This window comes from Epithele typhae (genome assembly GCF_022376455.1).
Source record: "Epithele typhae strain CBS 203.58 chromosome Unknown BXZ73scaffold_127, whole genome shotgun sequence".
Taxonomy (NCBI): domain Eukaryota; kingdom Fungi; phylum Basidiomycota; class Agaricomycetes; order Polyporales; family Epitheliaceae; genus Epithele; species Epithele typhae.
Window position 1 is genome coordinate 18,210 of NW_025954318.1, and position 25,345 is coordinate 43,554.

At 58.2% G+C, this 25,345-nt stretch overlaps 5 protein-coding genes across 5 annotated transcripts; 2 read left to right on the forward strand and 3 right to left on the reverse strand.

Moving 5' to 3' along the window:
* Positions 1 to 920: 920 nt before the first annotated feature.
* On the reverse strand, positions 921 to 7,352 carry BXZ73DRAFT_82647 (uncharacterized protein; the record flags this gene model as incomplete). Its single annotated transcript, XM_048023756.1, has 20 exons — positions 921 to 1,147; positions 1,214 to 1,297; positions 1,980 to 2,082; positions 2,167 to 2,843; positions 3,559 to 3,852; positions 3,904 to 4,081; positions 4,115 to 4,299; positions 4,481 to 4,646; positions 4,881 to 5,018; positions 5,073 to 5,186; positions 5,245 to 5,322; positions 5,504 to 5,576; positions 5,616 to 5,697; positions 5,791 to 5,835; positions 5,898 to 6,038; positions 6,187 to 6,281; positions 6,351 to 6,444; positions 6,471 to 6,599; positions 6,643 to 6,921; positions 7,262 to 7,352. The coding sequence occupies 20 exons, from the start codon at positions 7,350 to 7,352 to the stop codon at positions 921 to 923; spliced, it is 3,273 nt and encodes a 1,090-aa protein (XP_047871532.1).
* Positions 7,353 to 8,278: 926 nt separating this feature from the next.
* On the reverse strand, positions 8,279 to 9,986 carry BXZ73DRAFT_82648 (uncharacterized protein; the record flags this gene model as incomplete). The annotated part of the gene is made up of 7 exons (XM_048023757.1): positions 8,279 to 8,310; positions 8,488 to 8,666; positions 8,730 to 8,997; positions 9,274 to 9,527; positions 9,664 to 9,855; positions 9,898 to 9,935; positions 9,978 to 9,986. 7 exons carry the CDS (start codon positions 9,984 to 9,986, stop codon positions 8,279 to 8,281), a joined length of 972 nt encoding a protein of 323 aa, XP_047871533.1.
* Positions 9,987 to 11,046: 1,060 nt separating this feature from the next.
* On the forward strand, positions 11,047 to 13,680 carry BXZ73DRAFT_82649 (uncharacterized protein; the record flags this gene model as incomplete). The annotated part of the gene is made up of 10 exons (XM_048023758.1): positions 11,047 to 11,067; positions 11,114 to 11,272; positions 11,324 to 11,371; positions 11,420 to 11,480; positions 11,632 to 11,716; positions 11,994 to 12,039; positions 12,174 to 12,343; positions 12,757 to 12,890; positions 12,937 to 13,043; positions 13,390 to 13,680. The coding sequence occupies 10 exons, from the start codon at positions 11,047 to 11,049 to the stop codon at positions 13,678 to 13,680; spliced, it is 1,122 nt and encodes a 373-aa protein (XP_047871534.1).
* A 3,673-nt stretch (positions 13,681 to 17,353) lies between these two features.
* Positions 17,354 to 18,354, forward strand: BXZ73DRAFT_82650 (uncharacterized protein; the record flags this gene model as incomplete). Its single annotated transcript, XM_048023759.1, has 2 exons — positions 17,354 to 17,504; positions 17,564 to 18,354. The coding sequence occupies 2 exons, from the start codon at positions 17,354 to 17,356 to the stop codon at positions 18,352 to 18,354; spliced, it is 942 nt and encodes a 313-aa protein (XP_047871535.1).
* Positions 18,355 to 18,595: 241 nt separating this feature from the next.
* Positions 18,596 to 19,472, reverse strand: BXZ73DRAFT_107849 (uncharacterized protein; the record flags this gene model as incomplete). Its single annotated transcript, XM_048017014.1, has 3 exons — positions 18,596 to 18,628; positions 18,699 to 18,758; positions 19,263 to 19,472. 3 exons carry the CDS (start codon positions 19,470 to 19,472, stop codon positions 18,596 to 18,598), a joined length of 303 nt encoding a protein of 100 aa, XP_047871536.1.
* Positions 19,473 to 25,345: the final 5,873 nt, after the last annotated feature.

A 25,345-nucleotide genomic window follows, 5' to 3' on the forward strand; every position in this document is an offset into this window, starting at 1 on the left:
GCTGCAGTTGTATTCCGTTCGCCAACTCGTATTCTTCTTCTATTCCTGCACGAGTCATCCGCAGAGATTGTTAGGGTAGCGAAGTCAGTACTTGTCGTTGACTGCTACGCGCTCTTCGTGCTGCACGCCTGCCACATCCGGCTCCGTACCTGTCACCAAGGGCAGCAGAGGAAATCTTGTCTGGGAACTGCCATCTAAGACAAGGTCATTATCTGAAAGACATTATGCGTTTGCCTTGGGCGCCCCTCTGCCACGACTTCAACGTTAACCCTTGGTCTCGTCGCGCGCCACACTCTCATATCCCAAGTACCTCAGCGGGATCTACAAGACTTCGAGTCGTGCAGCCTCTTCTTACGTCCCGAGCTGGCTGACAGACTCCTCCATAGAGAGCTGTGGCGCATCTTTGGGTCCCGCGGAACTTCGCGCGGGCGCGGACCGTGTTCCCGTCTACGACCCATTGTCCGCAGTCGTTAGAACGCGAACCAAGTGCTCAGAATCGTAATTTACACTCACAGCGTACTGGGGCCATATCGCGCGCTTCTACGTGACAGCGCGAACCACCCCCATGCCCATCTGCAAATTCACGGTGTCAGCTGCCTCCACGTCCGAGGCTAGCCCTACCACGCACGCACCTTCGAATAGCACACTAGGATGCAATTGTACGCGTCCCGAAAGTGTTCCACGGCCACGATCTACTGGTAATCACGCGGGAACAGGACCTCCCCGCAAGCTGCCCCGGGACTTAGATCTGCATCCGCAACCCCGCGGAAGGACCCCTCGAGCCTGACCGCTTCCTGCGCCGGTAGCTTGCCTGCGCGAGCTCGAGTAAGTGCGGGAACGGCTTCTCCAGCACCGCGGAGCGTAACGGAGATCATGGGTCCGGGGGGCGTGCATCACCGCGGCGGACATGACGCCATCGATCAGCAGCGGCGCATCGACTGGACATATCCGCGTAAGTGGTGTAGTCGGTCGCGGATGCCCTTGGGCCCTCCGCTCGTGAAGAAGGATCGAGTGTTGAATGGGTAGCGTAAGAATGGCTCTGTGCGTGCAGCGAGGGAGGGCTTGAACTCGACGAGGATGGTCTTCATCACTGCCTCGACGCCCTCCTGTCCGGCGACCACGAGCCTATACGCGTACGCCCCACTGACTGCGCCGCAGGGGAGCCATCCTCAGCACTCGCTAAGACGGAAGATGGAGGTGAGATGAGACCCACGCAGACGGCCTGCGTCCCGAGGAGCGATCGCGCAGAACGTGTCCGTGCCTGAGCGAATGCCGCCCCCATCACGAGCTCCACGTCCTGGGCAAAGAGAGATCGGTATGTGCTCGAGAAGTAGAGAGACGAAGACGTACCTTGGAGTGATAATGCCCTTGACGACCAACAATCCCTGCGCATGAGCTACGCGTTATCACTCATCCTAAACCTCTCATTTACAGCTTCACTGCTCCGTGCCGCCGCAGCCTTCAGCAAGTCGATAACTGCGTCGTCAGCCATGACGAGCTGGCCAGATTGTCCGTATCTCGCTCTTGTTCGTGTACGTCGACGCTTCGGAGCCACGGGTCATGACGCATCTCGTGTATCAGGGCACGCTCTAGGTCCCGCGTCAGCGAGACGGAGCCGACAAGCCAGGGCTCTTCTCGCGGTAAATGAGATGCAGTGATATGTCCTGCGTCCGTTCATGTGAAGTGAGTATATGCGCGCATGAGGTGATGGAATGACGGACCAGTACAGTCGGAACCGGCGCGCCATGAGCCTCGACGACGTATTGGAACAAGCACAAGGCGGTGGGGCTGAGGGTGAGGGGATTCCGAGTCCGCCGGCAGCGCGCGGGGTTGCGCTGTCGGTGGAGGCTGAAGCCTTGCCGTGCGATGGGACCGATGAGCGGGAGTGTGGGGCAGGCGACGCTCAAGGGGGTGGGCTATTGTGTGGATCGAACATCGAGCTGAGCAGGGAGACGGCGGCGCGGGAAAAAGAGGCGTACCTTGAGGCCCGGGCGCCGCGTAACATCGTGGGTCATCGCAGGGTAATTTGTCGCCTCGCGAGCTCGTCGCAGTTTGCGTCGGATGTCTCCCGTCCTTGTGTATCTAGGCATGAGGTTGAACGAGTCTGTATGGGATGTGTGTGGTGAACGGGAGGAGCCAGAGAAGACGCGCAAAGTAAAGACGCACCGGACAGTCCTTCAACTCCTCCTTTCCGTCCTCCACCAACGCCATCGGTCCCACGGAGATATAGAAATCTTGTGTGCAGGCGCACGCAAGATCCTTTCCTAGCGCGGCGCCGAGCGACTTCTCGCGCTCGTCCTTGACCAGGGGCCGTGTGTTCTGCCATGCGTACTGAAAGTCGACCGCTGGCCATCGAGAGCGAGAGCCTGTCAAGGCCGCCATCGGTAGTGACGACGACTGGGAGAAAGACCGTGAGTAAGGGTCGAAGTCGGAGCGGCGCGCGCCGCTAGTGCCGCGATGCGCCAGGAGTCTCCGTTGCCAGATCCATGCGTGGGCGGAGGCGAGGGGGAGGAGGTGGGCGACGAGGCCGAGGTGGGCGACGCAGCGCAGGTGGGTGACAAGGAGGGCGACGTGAAGGAGGGGTATCTGGAGGTGGGTGGTGTAGAGGCGGACGACGTGGGGTGAGGAGGATGGTGGGACGACGCGCGCGGAGATGGGCAAGGTGGAGGCGGACGACGCGCGCAATGCGGAGGTGGAAGTTGGCGCGAAGGTCTTGCGAGGAGGCCGAGGAGGCGGGCGAGGACAATGATGAGGGCGATGCGGACGCAAAGGTCGAGGGGCAGTGGTGAGAAGGAAAGCATCGGCCAGGCGCCAGTTCGCGGGCGGCTGGCGGCGCCCGCTGGCTGAGAGCCGAAAGTGGGAAAGACAAACGTCAACGAAACGCAACGGAGTGGCATGGGGGGCAGCCGTAGAGCTGCAAAGTTGAAGATGGCAGCGGCGCCAGCGGAGGAGGCCGGCGTCTGTGAGTCCCGCCGGGGCAGTATGTATCCTAATTCCTGACGATCGACTTCGATTCCAAAAGGCAATCACTCGCGGCGAACCTAGAAATGAGTCCCAACAATTGAGCGCATTTGCTATTCGGCAGTATATTCTTATACTATCAAGCAATGACCCCGCCGACATCGAGGCTTGTTCTACTAAGTGGGGATAATGGCAGGAAAACACGCCGCTAGCTGGTCACGACCAATATCGACCACCGCAAACCTACAAATTGTATGCTCAATGATAGAATCGATCGAAAAGAGCCTGATTGGATCGCCATGGACCTTTCCCCACGCTGTCGCGTCGCATACGCAGTCGGGAAGAGAAATGGGATGGGTCAATAACCATATCAGCGATAAGAAACCGCATAGGATGGCACCCTGCAGAAGTACACGCGCCGTGTCAGTAACAGAGAATGTAGCAAATGCCTTGTACCGGTACCTTCAGAAAGGCGTTCTTCTTCGAGTGCACCTTAATACACAAAGCGTATGAATCGGTGGTCACAAGACCGCTGAGATCTTACGGCGATGTTTGCATCAGCACAGAATTGACTGACATATACGCCCACGAACGTACCATGAGCGTTGTGAGTGAAATGCCACAAGTCACGGCCATGAGGAATAAGGTAGCCCTGCACAAGATTACCACCGACGCTGTGCCATTGGCTAGGTAAAGGTGGGTGAAGCGAGGTGGTGTTACGCTGAGCAGGATGGATCTTAAGGCTGGATTGCGATGGTCCGCTAGAGTGATGCAATCTGGCATCAACGACCAGTGAATGCGACGGCGCGCTAGGTGATAAGCCTTCAATGGCGCTGAGGTCTCGATTCGCAACCTGACGTGCGGGCGGAGGCGGTGACGTAGTGGATGACCCTACAACTGCATAAATGAGACCGGAATAGCACTAGCGAAGCAGGAACTCACCGCTGGCGCCGGATAGGCCGGTTTCAGGATCAACCGCCCAGAACGGTTGAACGATGCTAGATGCGCGGTGTATAGAAATACCGAGAATGTTGTCTGGGAGTGGAGACGGCTCTGTCGGCGTTCGACCATCGCTAGTACTGACATCATGAGATTGCAATAGCAGTCGTGGAGTGTCGATCTGGAAACAAAGGGAATATTGGGGATGGTATACCATGGGCGATGTCGTCGGGAACCCCAAGATGGAAATAGAATCCTCAGCCGCACATTCGCTTGTAGCGGCCCCGAGGTCGTTCGAAGAAAACACGAGGTGTCCAATAGATGACCGAGGCGACGGCGGCACGTGCACTTCAGGCTCGTCAGTGGCGCGCTGCGTTCCTGTGGGGTCCGCAGAAACATCTGGACTAAGCCATGGTGTCGGCTCAGGGTAATTGATATGGTCAGATATTGGATTCAGGGTCGTGAAAGCCAGAGGAGAGAGATGAGAGAGCGCCCATTGGTTGTTCCCTATCGCCAACGACGATGATGTGGAGCCGTTAGCTATCTGCACAAAGTCGAGAGCACCACGGTAGAACCGCACCATTATCCTCTGCCTGTGACCGGGTCATGAAGTTCTCTACGATTTCTCGGAGTTCGCGTTCGGCGTTCAAGCATTCTGTTGCTTTGGCGTCGACGGAATCAAACACTTCTTTGATGCTTGAGGATAAATCGTGAAACCAGCTCCGGATCCCATTACGAAGGTCTTCCTGATGTAACAGTGAGCATAAGAATAGTAGAAACACCGCGAAAAATACCACGTGCATGCATATCGCTTAAGTCGCTGGTCTGCACCTGCATTTGGTTCAAACGACAATCCATATCCTTGCGAAGGAGTTGCATATCCCGTGTGAACCGCCCCTGCTCCGATATAGCGATTGCAGATGATTGTTCCTATGCTCTGGTCAGTGATACAGCGGTCTCACAGGATTCGAGATACTTACAGAAGCTTGCAAAGATTCGCGATGTTTCTCCTTAAAGTCCCGCACACGTTGAGAGTGTACGAGCTTCATAGTCTCATGACGGAGATTCAGGGTTTCTAAATCTTCCTCGCGTGCTGCAAGACTAGCCTCCAAACGCGCCTATGAGGACACCTCTCATGATCAGAATCAGCCAGACAAAGATCTCTCACTCACTATGTCTTTAGCCGCACTAGACAGCCGGTGGGCTAGGATCTCGTTCGAATGTTGCGCATCTTCCAATTCCGAGCGGAGCTGTGCCTCTCGTTCGATAGCATCAGCGTCGAACATCTGAAAATGACAATTCAATGTCGATAGCGCGGGAGGCGTGGAGCGCGCGCACACACACCGTTATGAACGAAAGAATTGCCGAACCGTAGTGAGCAGTGTGGTCGTGGATAGAGAGTGCAGGAGGCGGAGACTGGTACTGTGTTAACAGCACGTGTTTGCTTTGTCATAGATGGAACAAAGGGAAGTGGCATTGCACCCAAGAGCGACCAAGGCATGGCTGCTGCACAGTACCAAATACAGCGCACGTCCTAGAGGGGGGCAAAGCGTATGGAGGGAGCGAAAGTATACAAAATGGAACAGGGCGAGGGAAGCTAAACATGGCGGATCAAGCAGACTGGAGCCAAGAACAACAGATTCTCGTTGCGGTCTGCAATGTTGGACATGATAAACCTGTGAGCAAAGAAAAAAAGAGTGACGAACGATACTAACCCGTGGACTCTTAAAACGCGGGTGGAGAACGGCACCATCCCAAGAGCCATAGGCTTAGCACAGACGGCCAGAATATGGTAGCCTAGATGAGCACAAGGCGGATAGCAAGTCGCCGACATCGTAGTGGTCTGTCATGAGGTCAGTCAAGCCTACATCAAGAGAGGGGCGTACAAACCTTCCTGTGCGGGCGTCTCAGCAACGCGCATCGCCTGTCCGACACCTGTGAAGATATCTTGTCAGAAGCCGCCAGGGCATCAACACCATCGACAACAAGAGACTGACCGAGGTCGTCACAAAAAGATGCTAGCATAGCATGCTGGGTATGTCGCGAAACTGGAGGCCAGAGAGACCAGGCGGACGATTCAGAGATGGGGAGCGTGACAACGAATGAATGCGCCGCCGCAGTGTTGGGCCCGCGAATGCCTGAAGGCGACCATGGAACGAAGTTCGTGGAACCTCAGAGACTTCACCGGAAAAGTGCAAGGGCCATCGGGAACAATTAGAAAACGAAGCGCATGATGAATGAATACGAACGCGCGAGCGCAGCGGTGGGCGCGCGGGTGCGGCAAACGGAAAGCTGAGGAGTGATCGGCTGGGAAGCCGTTGGTGGGAGGCGCGGACGGATTGGTGCATATAGTCAGGTGGTAGTTCTTCAAGGCATAGGGTCTGAAAAAAGACAATGAATGAAGCGCATACAGTCAGTGAGGATCGCGAGCGAGTGGTGGAGGTGCTCACATGATGAGAGCAGTGGCGGGTGTAACCTCAGTAATTCTCACGTTTGCTGTGGCAGGAGATGGCGCTGCCCACGCGAGCCCATCAGCCTCTCGTCCTGAGCAGCCAATGCACAACCCGCACCTCTGTTTGCCCAAAAGCAGCTAATCGTCTTGACTTCGAACCCGTGCAAGCTCAGCTTGATTGCCGCGCCCGCGCCCACGGTTTGGCACGTCGCTTCAGCTCGCTGTTGAGCATGTTCGTCTTGAGAAACTTCACGACAGCAGGTGCTCCGCGATCTTGGAATCAAACCCACGCTCGACGGTCTCGAGCAACGCGTTCCGCACGCCCTCGACAACGAATATGGGCTTCGTCTTGAGCAGCGGTGTCTTGGACGAGACGCACAACACATGTGCAGCGGGGATTTGAACGGGATTGCGGCGGTCGGTATCGGCAGAGGAGCCGGGGGTGCAGTGGGATTGGGTGCGTGGCAACACCGAGGGCGCGGCTCCGTCGAGATCGCGAACGTGGCCGTCCATCGTCACTCGAAAAAGTGCCTGATGCATTTGAAGGCGTCGTGAAGGCGGGGCACGGACTATCAGGGACATTGGATGTGAGGGAGACGAAACAGGCGTTGAACGAAAGCAGACGCACGGCAGCAAGCGTACGGACAACGCGGAACGGACTTGATGATGGCAACGGCACGTGAGGAAGTCTTGGGCGTGTTTGAGAAGGTTTGAGGGCGCGCGAGGAAACGCAGAATGGGCAAACGGTCGATGCGCCGACGTGCCGCCCGCCCCCAATCCCATCCTAGGCCGATTCAAGATCTAGTCTACACGTCAACGATGGCTTGCAAATCCATTGAAAATACACACACCTGTCCGAAGTCGCCCTCCGCCCGTCGCCCGTCTCCTGCAGCCCGTCTCACGTCTCACGTCTCCCGTAGCCCGCCGCCGTCTTGCAGTCTTGGTACCGCCCGAGATGGCAGATGGCAGAGAGGCCGCAGGGGCAGCCTCTCGCCGCCATGGTCCGGGTGCTCCGCCGATGGCGGGAGCCCTCACCTCAAGGCGTTCTCAGGTCGTGGGCGTCCGCCTGGCCGTCTGCGCCCCGCGCTCCGGCAGAAGGTGAGGACAGGGCGCCGAGCGTCCGCTGCCACTTCTGGTGCGTTGCCTGGCGAGAGTGTGAATGGGAGGGTCCAGTCTGCTCGGGGTAGCGGGGGTGGTTCTGGCGCATTGCCTGGCGAGAGTGTGAATGGGAGGGTCCAGTCTGCTCGGGGTAGCGGGGGTGGGGGCGAGTCGAGCAAGCCGCTGGGCGTTGAATTTTACTGGCGGCGACGCTTCGGCCCGCCGGCTTGCCGGCGCCAGCCCCATCCTTGCGCAAGGCAAGAACACGGCTCGCAGCCAGACAAAGAAAGTCACGACCGCACAGATTATGATCCTTTCGCGCACTTTCTTCTCCGACTCTGAGCCGTCCCCTCCTGTTTTCCGTATGTCGTCCTCGCATTCCCTGGCGACCCGGTCCAACGGCAGTATGACCAATACTCTTGTCATTCCAATTCCTGCCGTTTCCGCTCTGGCTTCGCTTTTCATCTGCGTTGCAGCGGTGTTGTGTGTTCGATCTGCCCCTCGGCTCCGTGCCATCTTACTTCCCCAAACATTTCCATGGAGCCGGCGTGCTATGGCCATGTTTCCCCACACACCTATGTTTATTGCTGTGGTCATCTCTTCACCTGGATCATCCGCAACGAAGTTGCAATTTTTTACCCCAAGCACACCAACCGTTGGCCAGGGCACTATCGAACCCCTCATCATGCGCACCTTTTCTGATACGGTCTCAAGGTCCCATCCCCCTCTTTTTTATTCGTTTGAGTATTCTAACGCTGATGAGTTTAGAGCTTGCGCGACGTCGTCATCGGCCGGCCGCCCCTCGCTCTCAGCAAACCAGCCCTTGCCCTACTCTTCTCGACCCGACATGCCCGCCCATCCTGTAACAAGAAACAGCTCAGATCAGCTGTCCCCTGGAGAGGCCAGTTGGCGTCCTCATAACGTCCGTTATGCTTCAGCGCCACCGCCCTCCATCCACGGTGCCTTGTAAGCTAAGATCGGAAAGCACTTGAGCTTTGAAAGGCTTCTAACCCGGCCTCCCGCTTTCTAGCTCTCACCTTGCGCCGAGTAGTAGTTTTCAAACAAGCGACAATTCCAGCACCGTGGGTTCATGCCCCTCGCGCTGATATCTTTGCGACTGATAACGAGCTGCAGATCTACAAACGAAAGTGGCACGCCTTTCGCATAGATGTGTCCGATCGTTCTAACGCCGACGTCAAAGGCGTTGTGGACGACCCTAGAGGAAATCACAGGGGAACAGGCTATTTTGAAGCAATTTCTCCAGCCGCTGGTCCGATACCTCCGGACTTTGATCAGTGTCACGATGGACGACATGGCGACCTTTTCTATCACAAGAATGGCAGTGGGGACAAATTGTGGCTCTGGGATACGGATAATGCTGGTGGACGTGTATGGAAGCTTGTACAGCAGGGTTTTCAAAGAGACGATAAACGGCGCCTGATCCTTACCGAGGACAAGCGATGGCCCTCGTGGATTTCGGATTCGACGTACAGGAACAAGCATAAAACTCAGAGTGAGTTCGCAATTGGTTTTTCTGTACGCTCTTCCTGCTAATACGATAATCGCAGTCGAGAATCTCATCAGTTGAACCGGCCTCAGGGAGCGAAACATAGGCGGGTGCCGGAGCTTCTGACCGTCTGACCGTCACTGTAGTCGTTGACACGGCACGGTTGCAGAGGCGCAGGGTGGAAGTACACATGTCGGCTTGCGCCTGTAGACATTCCTCGACTGATGTATTAACCATACAAGTAAAGCCTCCAGTTCTAGCATCGACAGATAGTCCCTCGACCCACAACATGTAACACTTGGCGGGGGCGGCACACTATTGATGAGCGTGCCCTCAACGACTCCTGGGAAGACCTCAAACACACTCGCCATGTCATGCCGCACGCCCGACAGCGTGGCATCGTCGACCTGCACCGGCACAACCATCATGGGGAGCATGACACTCGCGATCAACAGCAGTATCGCCGTTGGCGGCGAGAGCAGCGACCTGGCGCATACAGCCTGCGAGCCGTCCGCAGAGAGCTTGCGGTCCTCGCCGCGGCGCGCAGATGCGCGCTGGGCAGCGAGAAGACTCCGCACAAGCGAGGCCGGGGCAGCGGGGGCGGGCACATCGGATGATTGGGTGGCGGGATCGTCGGGCACGCGGACGGCGTTTGGCACGGCGAAGTGAGCAGGAGGGAGGGAGGGAGGGCGGCGGAAGGACGTACATCCATGACTCAGCCGAGGAATCGCCCTCGGGCGAGCGCACGCGGTCACTTGACCGCCCGGGGGTGAACACGCTGCGACCGTGGCCGAGGATGGAGATGCACCACGGCTCGTTATGCGTCAGCCTGGGTGCGCGGACGGGCGCGTCGACGGGAGGCGAGGGGCGCGTGACCACGTGCGGGCGCGACGGTGAGCTGAGGGACGTGGGTGCCCTGAGGCAAGTCAGCGGCACGCACCAGAACTTGACGCGGTCGCCGAACTGCTCGAAGCGAAGCTGTAAGACAACAAGCGAACATCGGGTTAGCAACGTGCGCACGGTGAGCATCCCGTAGGCACTGACCTGGCGTCCAACGCCTCGCCCAGAATCCAGACCGGTAGCGCCTCGCGCACGCTCTCCGATCCGAGATAGAGTGTGGGCTTTATTCTTCCTCGCCGCCACCCTCACCTCGCTGGCTCTTCCTGTCTCCCGCCGCCGAGCGCCATGACCTCCCCGATGCTCTCCAGCCCGTCGCTGAATGCCGGTACCGACGCTGAGCACGCGCGAGACGGAGTCATCGAAGAAAAGCGCCTCGGCGAATACGGCGGGCGTGCGGATCGGTAAGAGCGGGGTAGCGCACCCCACCGTCGTCCGCCGCCGCAGTGTTCTATGGGTCGCGCGGGGCGGGGCGCGCGGGCATCTCCAAGACGATGTACTGCGTGCGCGAGGGGGGATTCAGAGTCTGACGAGAGGGGGAAGGAGCTCGCGCAGGGGCTTGAAGAGCAAAGATGGCCTGCGAACAAAATGTGAGAACCGTCACAACATCCGACATCTTGTTCGTCCGTACCTGCTGGAGACAAACACAATGAGTGGTGGACCGTGAGTATCGCGCGGAGCTCGGTATCAGAGAGCGGCTCACCTGAGTGCAGCGCCAGAGGTCTAAAGCAATGCGCTGGTGTCCTCTGAACTTCGGCCCCGCGCGCAAGTCTGGCAGCTGAAGGGTGATTGTTTTCAGTGCAATTGCAGTCTATTAAATCCGCCTACCAACTCAAGGAGGGCGCGTTTAGGTGGATGGCAAGCCCTTCGACACGGCGACCACGCTCAGTCGAAGGGTAGCGCGGACTTGGGCACGCGCTGTCCGCAGGCGCCCCCGCCCGCGCCTCCGACTTTCTCGGAGAGCCCACCGGCCCGTTGGCTCCCGCTCGTCCTCCCGCTCGCCCTCGTCGTTCGCGTCCACGGTCTCCTTTCGCTCTCGCACTCTCTCGCTCTCGTCCACTCTCTCGCTCTCTTTCTCTCCTTCTCTCTTTTCCTCCTCCACTCTCTCGCTCTCGTGCACCAAGTTGCTCGTCGCCCACACTCTCGCTCTTTCACACTTCTTCGCACTGCTCCCTCGTCATTCAGCGTCAATATGAACAAGAACAACGCACGTGTACGTACCTTGATAACCACGTCGTCGTTCTGCTAATGAAGAGCAGATTTTCAACGTGATCTACGGCGTCGTCGCGCCCGAAGATATCAAGTTCAAGGACTTCGAGAAGGCCATGAACAACCTCGGCGCGCGCAAGAGTGCCAGCGGAGGCTCTCTTCGCTCATTCACGGCACCGTGCTGGAAGGGAACCGTGCACGTACATCAGGTCAGTCTCACCATTTCACGCGCTGTCCCTCGTCGCCGACCAAAATGCCAGCCCCACCCGCATGACCACCACACGAAGAAGAACACTGGGAGGCTCAAGGTGAGCGATGAACGTCTGCCACGCAGATTTGATGCTCACCTTTTCCAGGCTCAGTTGGAGTCCAGCGGATTCACCCACCGGGTCATTCGCCGTGAGACCCGCAAGGCGGGTATCTTTATGCGGCGCTATGGCGGCCCGCGATGGACGACACTTAGTGCCGGGAACCACCTAATACTCGCCCACGCATACGCGTGCAAGCTCGTTCAAGGCCGCGCAGGGCGGCCAGATCGGCATCACCTCAACGGCGACGGCGGCCTTAGGCTCGATCATCCATCCCCTTTTCGTCGTACTTAAGAAGTACGACGAAAAGGGGATGGATGATCGAGCCTATGGCGGCCTGTACTCGTGCGTGGCGTCGTGTTCCCGCGCTGAGCATGCCCTTCTCGGCTTCGATCTACGTGCGCGCCGGGGGCCTCCCTCCGAAGAACCTTAATGGCACACTATATATTTGCGCGAGACTGAGCAACTATTCTGGTTAGGAGGCGACGCCATGTGGCATAATCACCCGTATTCAGACTCATTGCTACTGTGGGACACGTCGGAAAGGTCTATGTAGTTGCTCGATCGGGCTCAAGCGCTCAACTGTGCAGCCGTGTATGACATCACGTGGTCACCTTCCCAGGCATCTTCGATCTGTCAGTGATCTAAGTACCAGTGGTCATTCGAAGGTCAGTCACGGGAGAGCTTATGATCGTTCGCTCTGTTGTGGATCTAAGGTCGTCTTTGTCTATCACACTAAGATAAATGTTGAACGCCAGCTGTCACACGGATTTTGTATGATCCACTCGGGATTGTACGACAGAATATGAACATCTCGCGATCAACTGGCGCTTCCAAGATCGACCACGGTCAGAATTACCCGCGTTTAGCGATACGTCACTGGCGATACGCCTCCTCCTCCTCCTCCTCCTCCTCCTCCTCCTCCTCCTCCTCCTCCTCCTCCTCCTCCCTCCCAATGGGCCTTCTTGCCAGGTTACTTCTTCTCCCGCGCGCATACCTCCGGACACTGCTAGCGCTTGCTCGGTTACGCCTGCCCATGTTGTAGGCCGATATTTCATGTTATTCAGCCCTGTCCAATTCGCTGCCCCCGGCGCGCCAACCTCGTGCCGGGCGCGTCATATTTGTTTCTCGCGCGTCAACCCCCTTGCGCCGGGCTCGTTGAGCTTTTCTGGCTTGGACAATGGAAGTTGATCACGGGTTGAAACAATCACCTTTGCGTCTCCATGTACACTTATACTAAGCGCATGCCCCTGCCGTCGCTTCCGACATCCATCTTTTTGACATCACGTCAGGTTCAGAGCCTCGCGCAATCATGCCCATTCCCTGCTCTAGGTAAGTAGCGGCAATCTGGTACACCCGATAATCTGTTCACATGCGCATCGTAGCCAAACGCGCGCCGTTGTCGAAAGCAGTGATGTTTTCATCAGCGAAACCCTCCGCCGCGGGTCTGCTGTCGACGTAGGAGAAACATACCGCCAAGTCAACCTTTTGGTGTTCCAACTCGATGATGCCACCAAATGTGAGTAAGTCCTAAAGGGCGCACAGCACCTTTGACATCTGTGCAGACGTGTTCTTTGTCCGCGAGATGCTCGATGGCAGCAAGGTTGAGCCACCCGAGCTGGCGGCGCTATTCACGTTTCCAAACGAAAAGATCAACATTGTTATCTATGAGGTACGCGTCTCTCCAGCACCACTGGAATCTCACTTGTGCTGAATGAGTCTCAAGCTATCGCAGGCCATCGCTTTCGCTAGCGCTTCAAATCGGTTCTCGCTCCACTTCAGAAAGCGGGAAGAGTTCTGGATGATGGTCTATCGAGTTTCTTTCCTCAATATGCTCCACGCCCACGGTATCGTCACAGGTCTTGAGCCTACTTCTGAACCGTCTAGCCTGTCGGGGAATGCCAGAGCTGAATAGATGTATACGGTCACTTCAGAGGATAGGAACCGAGCATGCGTGTAGCGACGGTAGTGGTAGAGGCGCGCATGGCGTAGTGGGAGACATGTGCTTGCCATGACAGGTCAAGGAGGAAGCCGAGATGGCGGAGGTGCGCCGGGGGGCGAAGGGACGCGGGGAGGCCAGGGAGCGGGACGGGGGAGGAGAGGAGGTCGCGTTGAGCACGATCACTATGAGCAGCAAAATGGATGGCTTCCGACTTGTCGTGCTCGAGGACGAGGCCAGCGTGGGTCAGGAGTGTGGTGAGGGAATTGTAAAGCGGTGCTATCAGTTCGAGGTTGCAGGGGATAGAGGGAGAAGCGACCATGAGTCCGCCGTCGTCTACGTAGAAGTGGAAGTAGGGTCATGCGGGTGAGTCACGGGGACGATAGCGGCACTCCGCGTCGAGTTGGAAGAGTACGGGGGTGAGACCGAGGCCAGAGAGGGTAGGGGATAGGGCGCTGCCTTAGCCGACGCCGACATCGGGGCAGGGGAAGGGTGGGGATGACACGGAGCCGAAACGGAAGGATGATGAACGGGGGCCTAGGTATGCACGCAGCCATGAAACGAAGGGGGGCGGGAAGCCACGGCGTGCGCAGACCCCGACGAGGAGCTCATGGTCGACAGAGGGGGAAAACTGCGCGACGTCACAACCTACCATGGTGACGACCCACTTGTGCCGCCAGGCCTGGTGAATGTAATTGACGGCGTATGATACCGCGTCAGTGGTAGAGCGTTGGCTGGTCGAGCCGAACTGGCACGGATGGAGGACCCCCCGAACCGCGCCGCGCGCACCGGAGGACTCGAGCGCGGCGAGCGGACGAACGCGCCGCGGCGGTCCACGCTGCCGCCGCTGGCAGGCGCCATGGGGGCCTGGTCCGCGGCGAGGTTCGTGGCGTGCCGGACCGTCAACATGAGGGCGGCGTGTAACTTCCCGGGAACGTTACTTACTTATCTAGATCTATAGACGTGTATTGCATCAGCAAAACGAGGGGTGCCCGATCGAGCGCTGTGGCGCCCGGCGAAAGCGGATGATGTCAGCTCGGCAGACGCCAGACATCGTCGGTCCGGAGGTCCAATGATCGGACACGATCGACTTACGTAGTGTAGGGCTCTGCTCGACCGGTGATAATCTGGTAAGACATTTTTTGAGAGAGCACTGGGGAGCCAGTTGTACTATGGTAGATGAGACTCATTCCTTGTTTCTTCACGCTAAGAAGGAGCTAGAGTGTAGTCAAAACATCCTCGGTACGGGCGCTGGTACTACTAGTCTCCCAATTCTATCCACGCACGCGTCCGCAGGACTCGACTCCCGACCCCGCCACCATCGCAGACGCCCGCGCGCCGGCTCTCATTGCACCCTCGCCCTTTGCACCTACGTCGCGCCTCCCCGAAAATCGCCCTGCAAGGTGCCGCTACACAACACGCCATATCTCCGACTCACGAGGGACCCCGACACAACGCGCCGGTGTCACGCGCTCTCCGTCAAGCCTCGCGCCCCACCATCCCCGAAGTTCCCATCGTGCTTATCCTTCTCTCTGCTTGCTTTCCTCTCATCCCCTCCGTGTTCGCCCACTTCGCTCCCTTTCTTCTCCGCGACACCCTCGGACCTCCTGTCCCACGGTACTCGTGCCCTGATCAGATTCTCGGATCTCCATGTCTCATGGAATCGTCTCCCTCACCATATCTGCAATGATATTGGATTTGTCGGCCAGTTGATATTATTGCTGACGAGGCTCTCAGAGGCTCATGGGGGCCGGTGTCGCTATCAGTGGGTAAGGTGATCTAGATGTACATCCTCGTTGCCACCCGGTTCAAGCGCAGCTCATCTGGCAACAGTATCCTGGTCGACATGAACTCCGCTTAACAAGAACATTTATATCACTGGGGCCCGCACTGCAGCAGTACGAACCTCGTTTCCCCCGTTATGTTTCCCCCTGCTTCGCCAATCTTCGACAGACAGCAAGTGCGGCACCGCCAGTGGTGTTAAACCGGTTCATGAGGAGTGGAATACGACTTCTCAGGTGAGCGCCTCCCCCACACTCAACGCGTCCATCTCCCCGCGCTCAACCGATACACCCCTCCACGCCCTACGCGTCCACCTCCCTCGCTCCCTCGCTCCCTCGGTTGCCGCGTCCCTTAACCAGCTTCGGCCCCTCCGTCTGCGCCGTCCACTGGAATAACCCCAGGTTCGAGGCCCCCGCTGAGCGCGCACGTTGCCCACACACAGCTCAGCGCAGCGCGACGTCGGCATGTCGCAAGCGACTTCGCTGGTCCTCAGTGTACGTACCATCCCACTCCTCTTCCGCCCGCCCCGCGCTCACTGCGTCCCGCTTGAACCATCAACTTCAATGTCGCGCTCACTGTCCCCGCGCTACTCGGCGCCCGAGGCTGATTTGACTGAGACTGGAAGTACGTCTTCCCTCTCCCGCGCCGAATCCCAAACCCCGACGCTGATGCCAAGTGTTCAGCTTCTTCAGCTTCTTCGCCACACTCCTCTTAGTGCCTAAGAACAGAACCCGCGTCCCGATGCACACCCATGCGGCGTACCAGCTTCATGCGCTTGACCTTAACCTCCGCCGGCCGGTCCTCGGGCAGAATGTCAGGGACACGCCGCCGCCGGCCGCTGTATGAGCACACAGAGAGTCGGTCTCAATCCCGCTGACATGGCGACTACGCATTGTCAGCATAACATCCGACGTTTTCCTGTCGCTCTCTTCAATGTGTAGTATGTACCTTACTCGATATAAAGTAGCAATACAATGGTTTGTGCTGCACACCTGCTATGAGTGTGTGCATGATTTCGGTGGATTGTACCGCACCAGGCATCCGGTGACCCGTTATATGGTCTATAATGGACGTCAGCACCTGTGTCTGATCGCACTCGATAGGTCTTTGTCGGGTCAAGAATGCACTGTAGTATAGCGGCTGCGCAGATAATGTTAGATCATATACAGGCCAGCTAATGATCATACACACACCGGGATTCGATCTGACGTTCACTGGCGTCTGACCATGCCCGATCAGACGGTGTCTTGTCCGACAGATGCAGATGAATGCTGATCGTCGCCGCCGTTAATCTACCAAACATGGATACTATCGGATCATTGCTCGTCTGAACTACAAATAATGATAGCGCTATCTGACATACTACAGTGTACTACAGAGCCCTGTCGTGCATGCACCCATTTTGCTGATGTGAGGTCAGAGTCAGCGCCAAGGCCGCTCAAGCTAGCCGCGCGCATCGTGCGCTTCGCCACGACTTTGATGTTCCAGCTTGTTGCTGCGGGGGCTCGCGGCTGGCTACGTCCTCGCATGTCAAGGATATGCAGCGTGTTCGTACCACCCGTGCGGCCTTCTTGGCGCAGCGCAATGACACCCCCAGACCTGGCTCGTGCTAACATCGCTACATGCAAGCGTCGTTCCGCCTTCTGGAGTCTAAGTAGGTCCTTTCGGAGGTTGGCCGCCAGCAAGAACGCGAGGTCCGCCTTCACCGTCACGAGGACAACACCACGGCATACATGTGTCGTCGCCCAGCTTCCTAGCAGCGTGCGGGAGCTTTGTGGCGTAAAGATGAGATAGCAGTCGAGGGGCCGGGCGCTCTGATTACTAGCAGCGCAAGTCGCGATCCCGGACGGTCCGCTTGAGCGCGAGGCCGGAGGTGCCCCGCGTCTTGGCCGATCGAACCTCGCAAGACTGACAGCAAGTACTTCCGCCGACGGTGCGGCTGGCGCGTCTAGATCGGACACGGATGTGTTCGTGGTTAGAGTGATCGCAAACTAGATATCGAAGGAGTTGTTCACATTTCGTTTCACCGCGGCAGGAGCGACGAACACGCCTGGCGCGCCATTTCCATCTGAGCGACAACCACGAGTATCCCACGTTTTCTTTTGTAATTGTATCGGCAGGCGTGCCAACGATGCGGTGACGTTTAGAAGACGTTCATTGGGTACGATCGATCGCCCGGGACTGTGATAAGGCCAGCAAGCTAAAAGGTGCGTTTCCTTCGCGCTCCCTCTGCCCTCTGCTTACTTCCGCTACACTACTACATGGTTCGAGGCCACTCCCCCGCGTGTAACGACAGATCCGGGAACGAAGACGACGACACCCGGCGGCAGAAAATATCCAGTAACGAAGCTGACCAGAAGAGCCCTCGCGAGAAGCCCCGGCCAAACCCCTCCGTATTCCCCAGATACCGTGGTATGTCAAACAACATCCCTCGCTCCTTTGTTCTCATCCGTTCATGCTCCTCCACGCAGGGACTAAACCGATCCCCGCCGCCCTTAAGGCGCTTTTTGGTGGGCTCAAAGACACCGATATCGATATAGAAGTCTGTTGCACTGGCGATGCAGACGTCCCGCGGTGGGCAGTCGTCTGCAAAACCTGCGAGACAAAGGTGCGCTTCACTCTTCCCCGCGCAACTCACTCCGCCTCGTTGACGGCTCCCCGCAAGCCCATCGCAGTAACTGAGAAGAGTATCCACAACCTCTCCTCCCATCTCAACGGCCAATCTCACCAAAAGGCTGTCGCTGCGCACCGACGAGGGGTGGCCTCGCTCCGCAGCCGCGAGCGCGATTCAGGCGTCTCGAGCGCCAGTGCTTCCGCGCGTCTCATGTCCACTGCGAGGCCGCCAGCCCGCCGGAACACACGCTCGCCAGTGGCGCAGTCCTCCTCATTGCAGTCGGCGGTCGTCCGCGATGCGGATGACGATACCCGCAGGCGTGGGCGGACGGCGCCAGGAAATGGGGGCGATGATGGGGACGTCCCTCGCGCGCGCGCGCGACGCTCGAGCCGGTCAGCATCGCCGGACGTGCGGACGCGCCGTAGGGCTGGAGAAGAACCCGACGCTGTGGCGCGGTTCTGCAGCGCGGTCGGACTGTCGTACGAGCAGGAGAAGGTACTCAGAACGCTGGGCGTCACAAGCGAGTCGTGGGTACGGAAGCTTCAGACGCTTAAGGGAGACGAGAAAGACATGTTTATCCAGATGATGATCATGGCAGGATTCAAGCCTCTTCACGCTCTTAATGTGTTTTCCGAATACAGTAGTTAGAACAGGAGAGTTTCTAGGTTAGGATGGAATGAGTATGTCACAGTGTACTTCGAGAAACATATGGCGAGCGGTTTTTTGTTGCATAATATCGAACATGGAGCTAGGTGCAGTGTTCACGCGACGACATACGCGTCTGCGCGAGCGACCCTTGTGCGAGCGGATCGACGCCGCAACGCTGTAGAGGAGGACGCCATCTGCGCCCGGGGACTTTTCCAACCGCGTTATCATAAGCGCCTCCCTTTTAAGGCTGGGTCGCATCAGCTCGCAGATCGCACTGTGGAAGTAAATGCACGCATGTCAGTCACGAGTTTGAACGAAGTAGACGTGACGGAGAAGGGGCGTACCGCAGCGAGAGTGGGCCGGGCGAGAGCAGAGGACACGAGGGCGGAGAACGCGAAAGCAGGCTGCAGGCGAAAGCGGAGGACATTGAGGCGGAGAACGTGAGGCGGAGAATGGGAGGCGGAGGGCAGGAGGCGGAGGGCAGGAGGCGGAGGGCAGGAGGCGGAGGACGCGAGGAGGACGCGAGGAGGACGCGAGGAGGACGCAAGCACAGAGGGCGGAAGACATGAGCACAGAGGGCGAGAATACGAGGGTGGCGGATGGAAGCGGAAGACATTGATGCGAGGGCGGGCCGCGGAGAACATGAGGGTGGAGAACTTTCTCCGCCTCGCGTTCTCCGCCTCAACGTCCTCCGCACTCGCGGTCGAAAGCAGTCGATGTTAACCTTTCAACAAGTCGATCCGCTGTCCACAGGCACCAAGCGCAGAGGGTGGGAATCAAAAGCGGCACGAGGAGAGGCGACCGCGGCCGATTCTCATGGCCTCGACAGCAGAGCGCCAGCGTTGCGAGCGTCACCGCGCCCGTCTCGCGCTACCACCGCTCAGCGCTCAGCGGCCTCGTCCAGAAACTTGCCCCGCGTTCTTGTGCTCGCCCGCCCGCTGGGTCGCGGTGCCCGCGCTCCACCCGACTTCGCCCGCGCCGACCGCACGCCCCTCGCGGAGCCGCTCGAGCCCCCGCACGATCGCGGCGCGCATGTCTGCGTCGCGTGCCTCCTGCTCGGGCCAATCCGGGAGGTGGAATGTCTTCCGGTTGAAGGGCGACTGGTTCTCTGTCTCCATGGTGCGCGAGAGGCGCTGGGCCTCATACGTACGGAGTAAGCCACGGCAAGCGGTAAGTTTGTATGGTCACAAAGCGGTATCAAGACATACAATGGCAGCAGCCCATGTTCATTCGATGACGTCCTCGGTATCCCATCGCAGGCGGACCAAACACGGTCTTGTACCAGGTGAACAGAACCTGTCAACGTGAAACAAATAAAAACGTACGGGCGCAGCGTGGTGCAAAATCAAAGTTGAGAGAGGTGCCAAGAGAGATCCTTGAATGTGTGAGCTTGTAGAGGACGTGAAAGCAGTGTAGGCCACTACAAGAGGAGGGTGCATGGGCGCCGGAGAGGTGCATGAGTGAGCGGATGCGTGGGCGGCGGAACTACCAACCAGCATGGTTCTGTCAAAGCGCCATTGACGACACCGCAGTGCGTGGTCGTCGTGGGGACTGTGCTGGGCGTAGACGGCATGCCAAGTGAGGGCCTGGAAGTCCACGGCGCATCACCAGTCCCTGCCGGATGACCCGAGCGCAGTCTCAAAGAAAAGTAGGGGAATGCACCCACTACTATTAGCGGGGTAGCAAACAAGGCATGCGTACATAGCTTCGGCCTCAGATCTCATAAGCATCGCGGTCGCCGAAGTACTGGCAACTTGACGGGGCTCCGAGAGCCTGCGCTCATTCCAGCTGGTGCTTGTCACTGGTCGAGAAAGAGCGGCGCCGATGTTTCAGAAATGACGCCCAACCAACTCCGTCGCGCCCCGCTCGTTGTGTTGCTTTTTTCACAGCCTGGCCACGCCCCGAGCCATTGCGGTATCATCGGAATATGGCATTCGAATTCCCAGGATGGCGCCCGTGCATCCCAATTCGGTGCCACATCCCAAGCGAATATTGGGCAATTCTAATCGCATTCCAATAGCCGGGCCGCCATCCCGGGAATTCCAATGCCTGGGATCCTTACCTGGCCGAACGCACTTTTGCTGAAGCTTCCGCCATCTCATCTCCCTTCCATCCTCGCAACCCCGCGCCCTTTTTACCTCGCCCACTCCGCTCCGTCCAGGCCAAGACAGGCGCGTTCGTTGGGAGGCTGTGAGCTCGCTCCTTGTGCTCCCCACCCTCGCGCTCACGTATATCTATCTGGGTGGGCAGATGGGAACGTCATGGTCTGCTTGTTTGTGTTCAAGCGTGAGTACAATGGCCGTTCTATGCACGTCGCAGGCTGCTGATAGCAAGTCACGGAGGGTTCTTGGCACTTTTAAACCTATCGCGGATATTGAACGGCGGTTCGACATTCAACGTTTCAACACGGAGGCCTGCAAGGCATACAGCCGCCTCTTCCTCTCGTGCGTATCTCCCTCCGGCCTGGCTTCCCCTTCTTAAGGTTCTCACGTATTCACCGCCGTTCGTACAACACAACCTTCAGGGCTTCGTGCGGTCTCGCCTTCACCTCAATTACCGCGACGATTGTCCGCGCGATTCTTTGGTTCTGAAAGAACTTTAGCGTCTACCTCTACCACCCCTCGTGGGGCAGCTAGACATCCATGCGCGGCTCCGCGCCTTGCCGTCGGTGCTTTGGTGAGTATGTGACTACTCTGACTTCCATACCTCCCTCGTGGCTCTCAGCGGCCTGGCGCTAGCCTAAAACCCACCACGCAAGCACGAAGGACCGGCACCACACGCCACCGTTAATCAGCATGTACCATCCGCTGCGGTGACGTCTTGTCGCCAGGAGCAGATACGTCGAGCTCACTGCGCTCACCCCCAGCTGCTGGGCGCCCTCCGAAATTCGGCGCATGCGCGCACCACCTTGAGCCCTCTGGTTGTGTCAGTTGAGACTGCGACATCCGCCCTGATGCATCGCTCAGCAAGTACGAACGCTCGGACGACGGACTTTGCGTGTGCCCTGATGCTGTTTCCCATTCCCAAGGAATCGCGTATCTCGTTACTACATATATGCCATTGTATTCTCGCCTAGAGCATCCTAATAATGCAATTGCTTCATCCCCCTAGTGGTTCATGCGCCATCCAGACCCACCGGCGCCGTCTGCGCAACTGCGCAAGAAGACCCAGCGGTCAACTGCTCGACTGCTGGGTACTGTCCGTCTGTCGTCTGCTTCTCTGCGGGGCTGCAACGCATTATCTGCAAATTCCTGCTTTGCTGATCTGAGCGCGGAGGAGGCAGGCGATTATGTCACTTAGCGGAGTCGTATGGTCTGGAGTGGAAGCGAGGAACGAGCGAAGGAGACAGGCGCGAGTCTACGGCGGGAGGAGCGACGGCAGGCAAGCGCCCATCGCTTGCCTCTTACCTCGACGCTCCTCCTCACGCCGTCCGCCTCACTCATTCCTCTCTCCGCCTTGCCGCTCCAACCTTTTCATCAACCCCGAAATCTTTGACCCTCCCTCCTCTCCCCGTTTTCTTCTCTGATTTTTCTTCTTTCATAGTTTCGGTGGCAGACCTTTCTCTCTGCTTTCCGTGGGACTCGTCGCTCACCTTCCGTCTCCCACAGAGCCAGAGCAAGGTCGTGCCTCAGAGCGCCGCTAGCCCGGCAGTCTCGACGCATGGCGCACGGGCGGGCCCAAGCCTCGTGCAGTAGGCCCCGCCTCGCGCGCGCGAGCGCGCTGCATCGTGTCGGACCCGCAGAGCACGCGGGCGCTCTTGGCCCGTTTTACTACATGCACCAGTGTACCTACATCACATGATTCTACATCCACTTCATACAAATCAGGCGCGCACGTCCAGAGCTGGACGCCGTAGACCGGGCGACCCACGCCGATCTCGGCGCTTCTCGTGAGCAGGAATCGCCCGCCTCCTCTTCCTCTGGCAGTGTTGGCGCGCTGCTGGCTGAGATAACCTCCTCCTCCTCCGCACGAAAGTGGTTGTCTCCTCGTCTCCCCCTCTGCCACCCATCGACGCCACCGCAAACCGCAAACCGCAAACCGCAAACCGCAAACCGCAAACCGCGTTGCGTTCGATCCAGCCACGTTCTAGCACTACGTCCGACGCGCTCGGCTCGCCATACATCGGCTGCCTCGCGGCGGCTCACCCAAGACCTTCGCCTTCAGAGAGCCCGAGCTCTTCCAAGACGCAGTTCCCCGGCCGCCGTGAAGCTGAAGAGACGTGTTGGTATGATCCCGTTCAAGCTCGCGCATCCTGCTCACGCCTCCCCCGGTCCCAGGGCCCAATTGAATCATGCCCTGCCCTTGGAAGCTGGCGCATCCCGCGATCGACAAGACCCGGTGGTGCGCTCGAGGCTATCCAATCGTGAGTCCATCGCCCGCACCTCCCTCAACATATCCCCGCGCCGCGTCCAGCACCATCGCAAATTCGGCGCGGCGCGATGGCCAGCGCCGATCATTGGTGCACGCTTCAAAACGAAGCTTGAGCGGGACTTAGCAATGTGAGCGATGTCTTTCGCTGCTATGTCTGCACTTACTTGCCTTCGCCTGCTCCGCCGCCGTGCCCGCGCTGCCCCGCGGCGTCTCCCTCATCGCGCCCCTGCCGGCGTCCACGCTGCCCACCTCGCCCACGAGCCGCCAGCGAGTTGTCCCCACCCCGCCTGCCTCGCTCGCGCCGCGCCGCCCACCCCATCAGTCTCGCCCACTTCCACATCGCATTCCCCGTCTACGAGCAGGCATGTATCTTTGATCTTTGGGTGTGATGGCTATACGCTCGATACGGCCTGTATATCAGGCGCGCGCGCCTGCAGCGCATTTCCTTTTTGCTAGCGCGGGTCGCGCCAGCGCCGGCCGCCGTATACTTCAGCATCATCCGAGATTCCCCGGGGAGCGCGGTGCGTCGACGTTTCCATCGGCTTCTGCAGGGATCACGCTGATCATGAGCTCTGGCTCGCGCGCCACCAGTATACCGCCCGCGACGCGCATGGGTTCGCAGCCGGCTGCCTTTTCCTTCGAGCTCTCTCAAGTACTGTGAGGACTCGACACTGAGGTTCGCGCAGAACTCTGCTTACACATTCACAGGATGGATAATAACCGTTGCACTCCCGCTTTCGAGCTTGGACCCTGAGCTGCAAAGCCTAGTACGGAATGATTCTGGCCGACAGCGCTGGGCTGGAAGACCCTTCTCGGAGTGAGTATTCATGTCTATTTATGCCAGCTACATATGCGGTGAACCCGAATATACGATACGGCGACTGAGACTGCCCGCTTGCTGCCTCGTGTTGTAGCGCATGATGCCGATGCCACTCGTTTGACATATATATACCTCTCCACGCCTTGATGCCTCTCACCCTCGTGCAGCCACCATCGACCCTTTGTACTCTCCAGCCTTCGACCACCATGCCTCCATCGGACGCTCTCCGTTATCGTAAGTCGACTGTTTTCACCTGATGCATGGCAACTCATCATGCTCGCATTGCAACTAGGAGTGATAGAGGTCCTTCACGAACTTGCTCAAAACAATGCGCCACACATTGCCGTTCCCAATTTTATTCGAAAAGGCGAGATCATATCATGGGCTCATAAGTCGTTGATAGCTGATGGGATTAGTCCACAGTTCGTGGTCGTTGCCTCAGGAGTATGTACGAGAAAACGTCCCCTTTTCGACGAGCGTTGGAGATCATAATCTTGGATGAGGTGCGCGCACCGACAGCTCATGCCATGCTGGCACAATTAATGCTGCGCAGATATATCACGGGCGCGTGAAAGTTGAACACTACGTGCTATCATTGACCGACCTCGGACGGCTCTTGTACGTCGCCGTTTGCCTCTAGGCCGCATGTTGTCTGACCGAAACCGCCAGTCATCACCAACCTGTGGTAGCAGTGCCGCGCGCTCCACAGACTCCAGTCGTCAGTCCGCGCAGGGCTAAGGTATGCCATATCTATCATGGGTGACTTTGAACTGAGCTTAGATAATACCCCCACAGCTCATCGAGGACTATGTTTCACTGGCTGAGGAAATCTCATCCATGGCGGATGCTGCTGCCATTCGGCCAACTAGTTCATCGTTGCAGGCTCTGACTAAGCTACCAGATGAGGTAAGCTTTCCATAACACTTTGACCCTCCAGAGTAGTGTTTGACATGGCTGCACCAAGCTGCGAGCTTTGGGCGAGACTCTGCAAGCCACTAGAAATGATGTAAGCCCTCTTGTACCTTTCCCACCATAGTTATTGACGAGATAGCGCGCAGAACTCGCAACTACTAGAGCGTATAGACGCTGTGGACTCCGAGATGGATCAGCTTGGCATTGCGGGCGGCTTGACGCATTCGGATGTCGAGATGAATCCAACCTAGCATGGATGCGAGTGGAAGGACTCAGGCGGTCACGCGAGCGAGTAGCGAGCAGATGCTGCGTACAGATGTATATGGATGCAGACATTGGGTGCGGGAAGAAGGGAGAGAGAGAGCCAGGGCAGCTCGTCGCTCTGGACTACGTAACCCGTTGACCCGACTTCATGGACGTTTGTTCGTCGTCATACTTGGTTGAGCTTGAACTATACCTGGAGACTATGCGGACTGATTTTGGAGGAAAGGTCGCACAGGGCCAGGCGCTTCAATCAACGCACCTTCCCGCTCGGTGTCTGCCATGGCCTGCTTGCACTGCGTTCGCCTAGCATCTTCCTCAATCGTGCCATCACCAACCCGTTAGACTGCCTGCCTGTTCCCTCATCCCAACTCACAGAAGTGCTCTCGAAAGTGTCCCGCGAAACAGGGGCGCTTAAGTCTGAGCTCGCCGCCTTCCAATCCTCTGCGAAACACCTTCCGCATCCCCACTCGCACAAGGTCTACTCCAGCCCCAGGTCTTGCACGCAGCCCGTACAGCCCTAACGGAGCCCGCGGACCGCGCAGAGCGCGCTGCGACGAGACCGACACCCGTCTTCAGATGGTCCGCGACCGCGCGCGACAGTCGCCGGGCCTCGCCATGCGCATT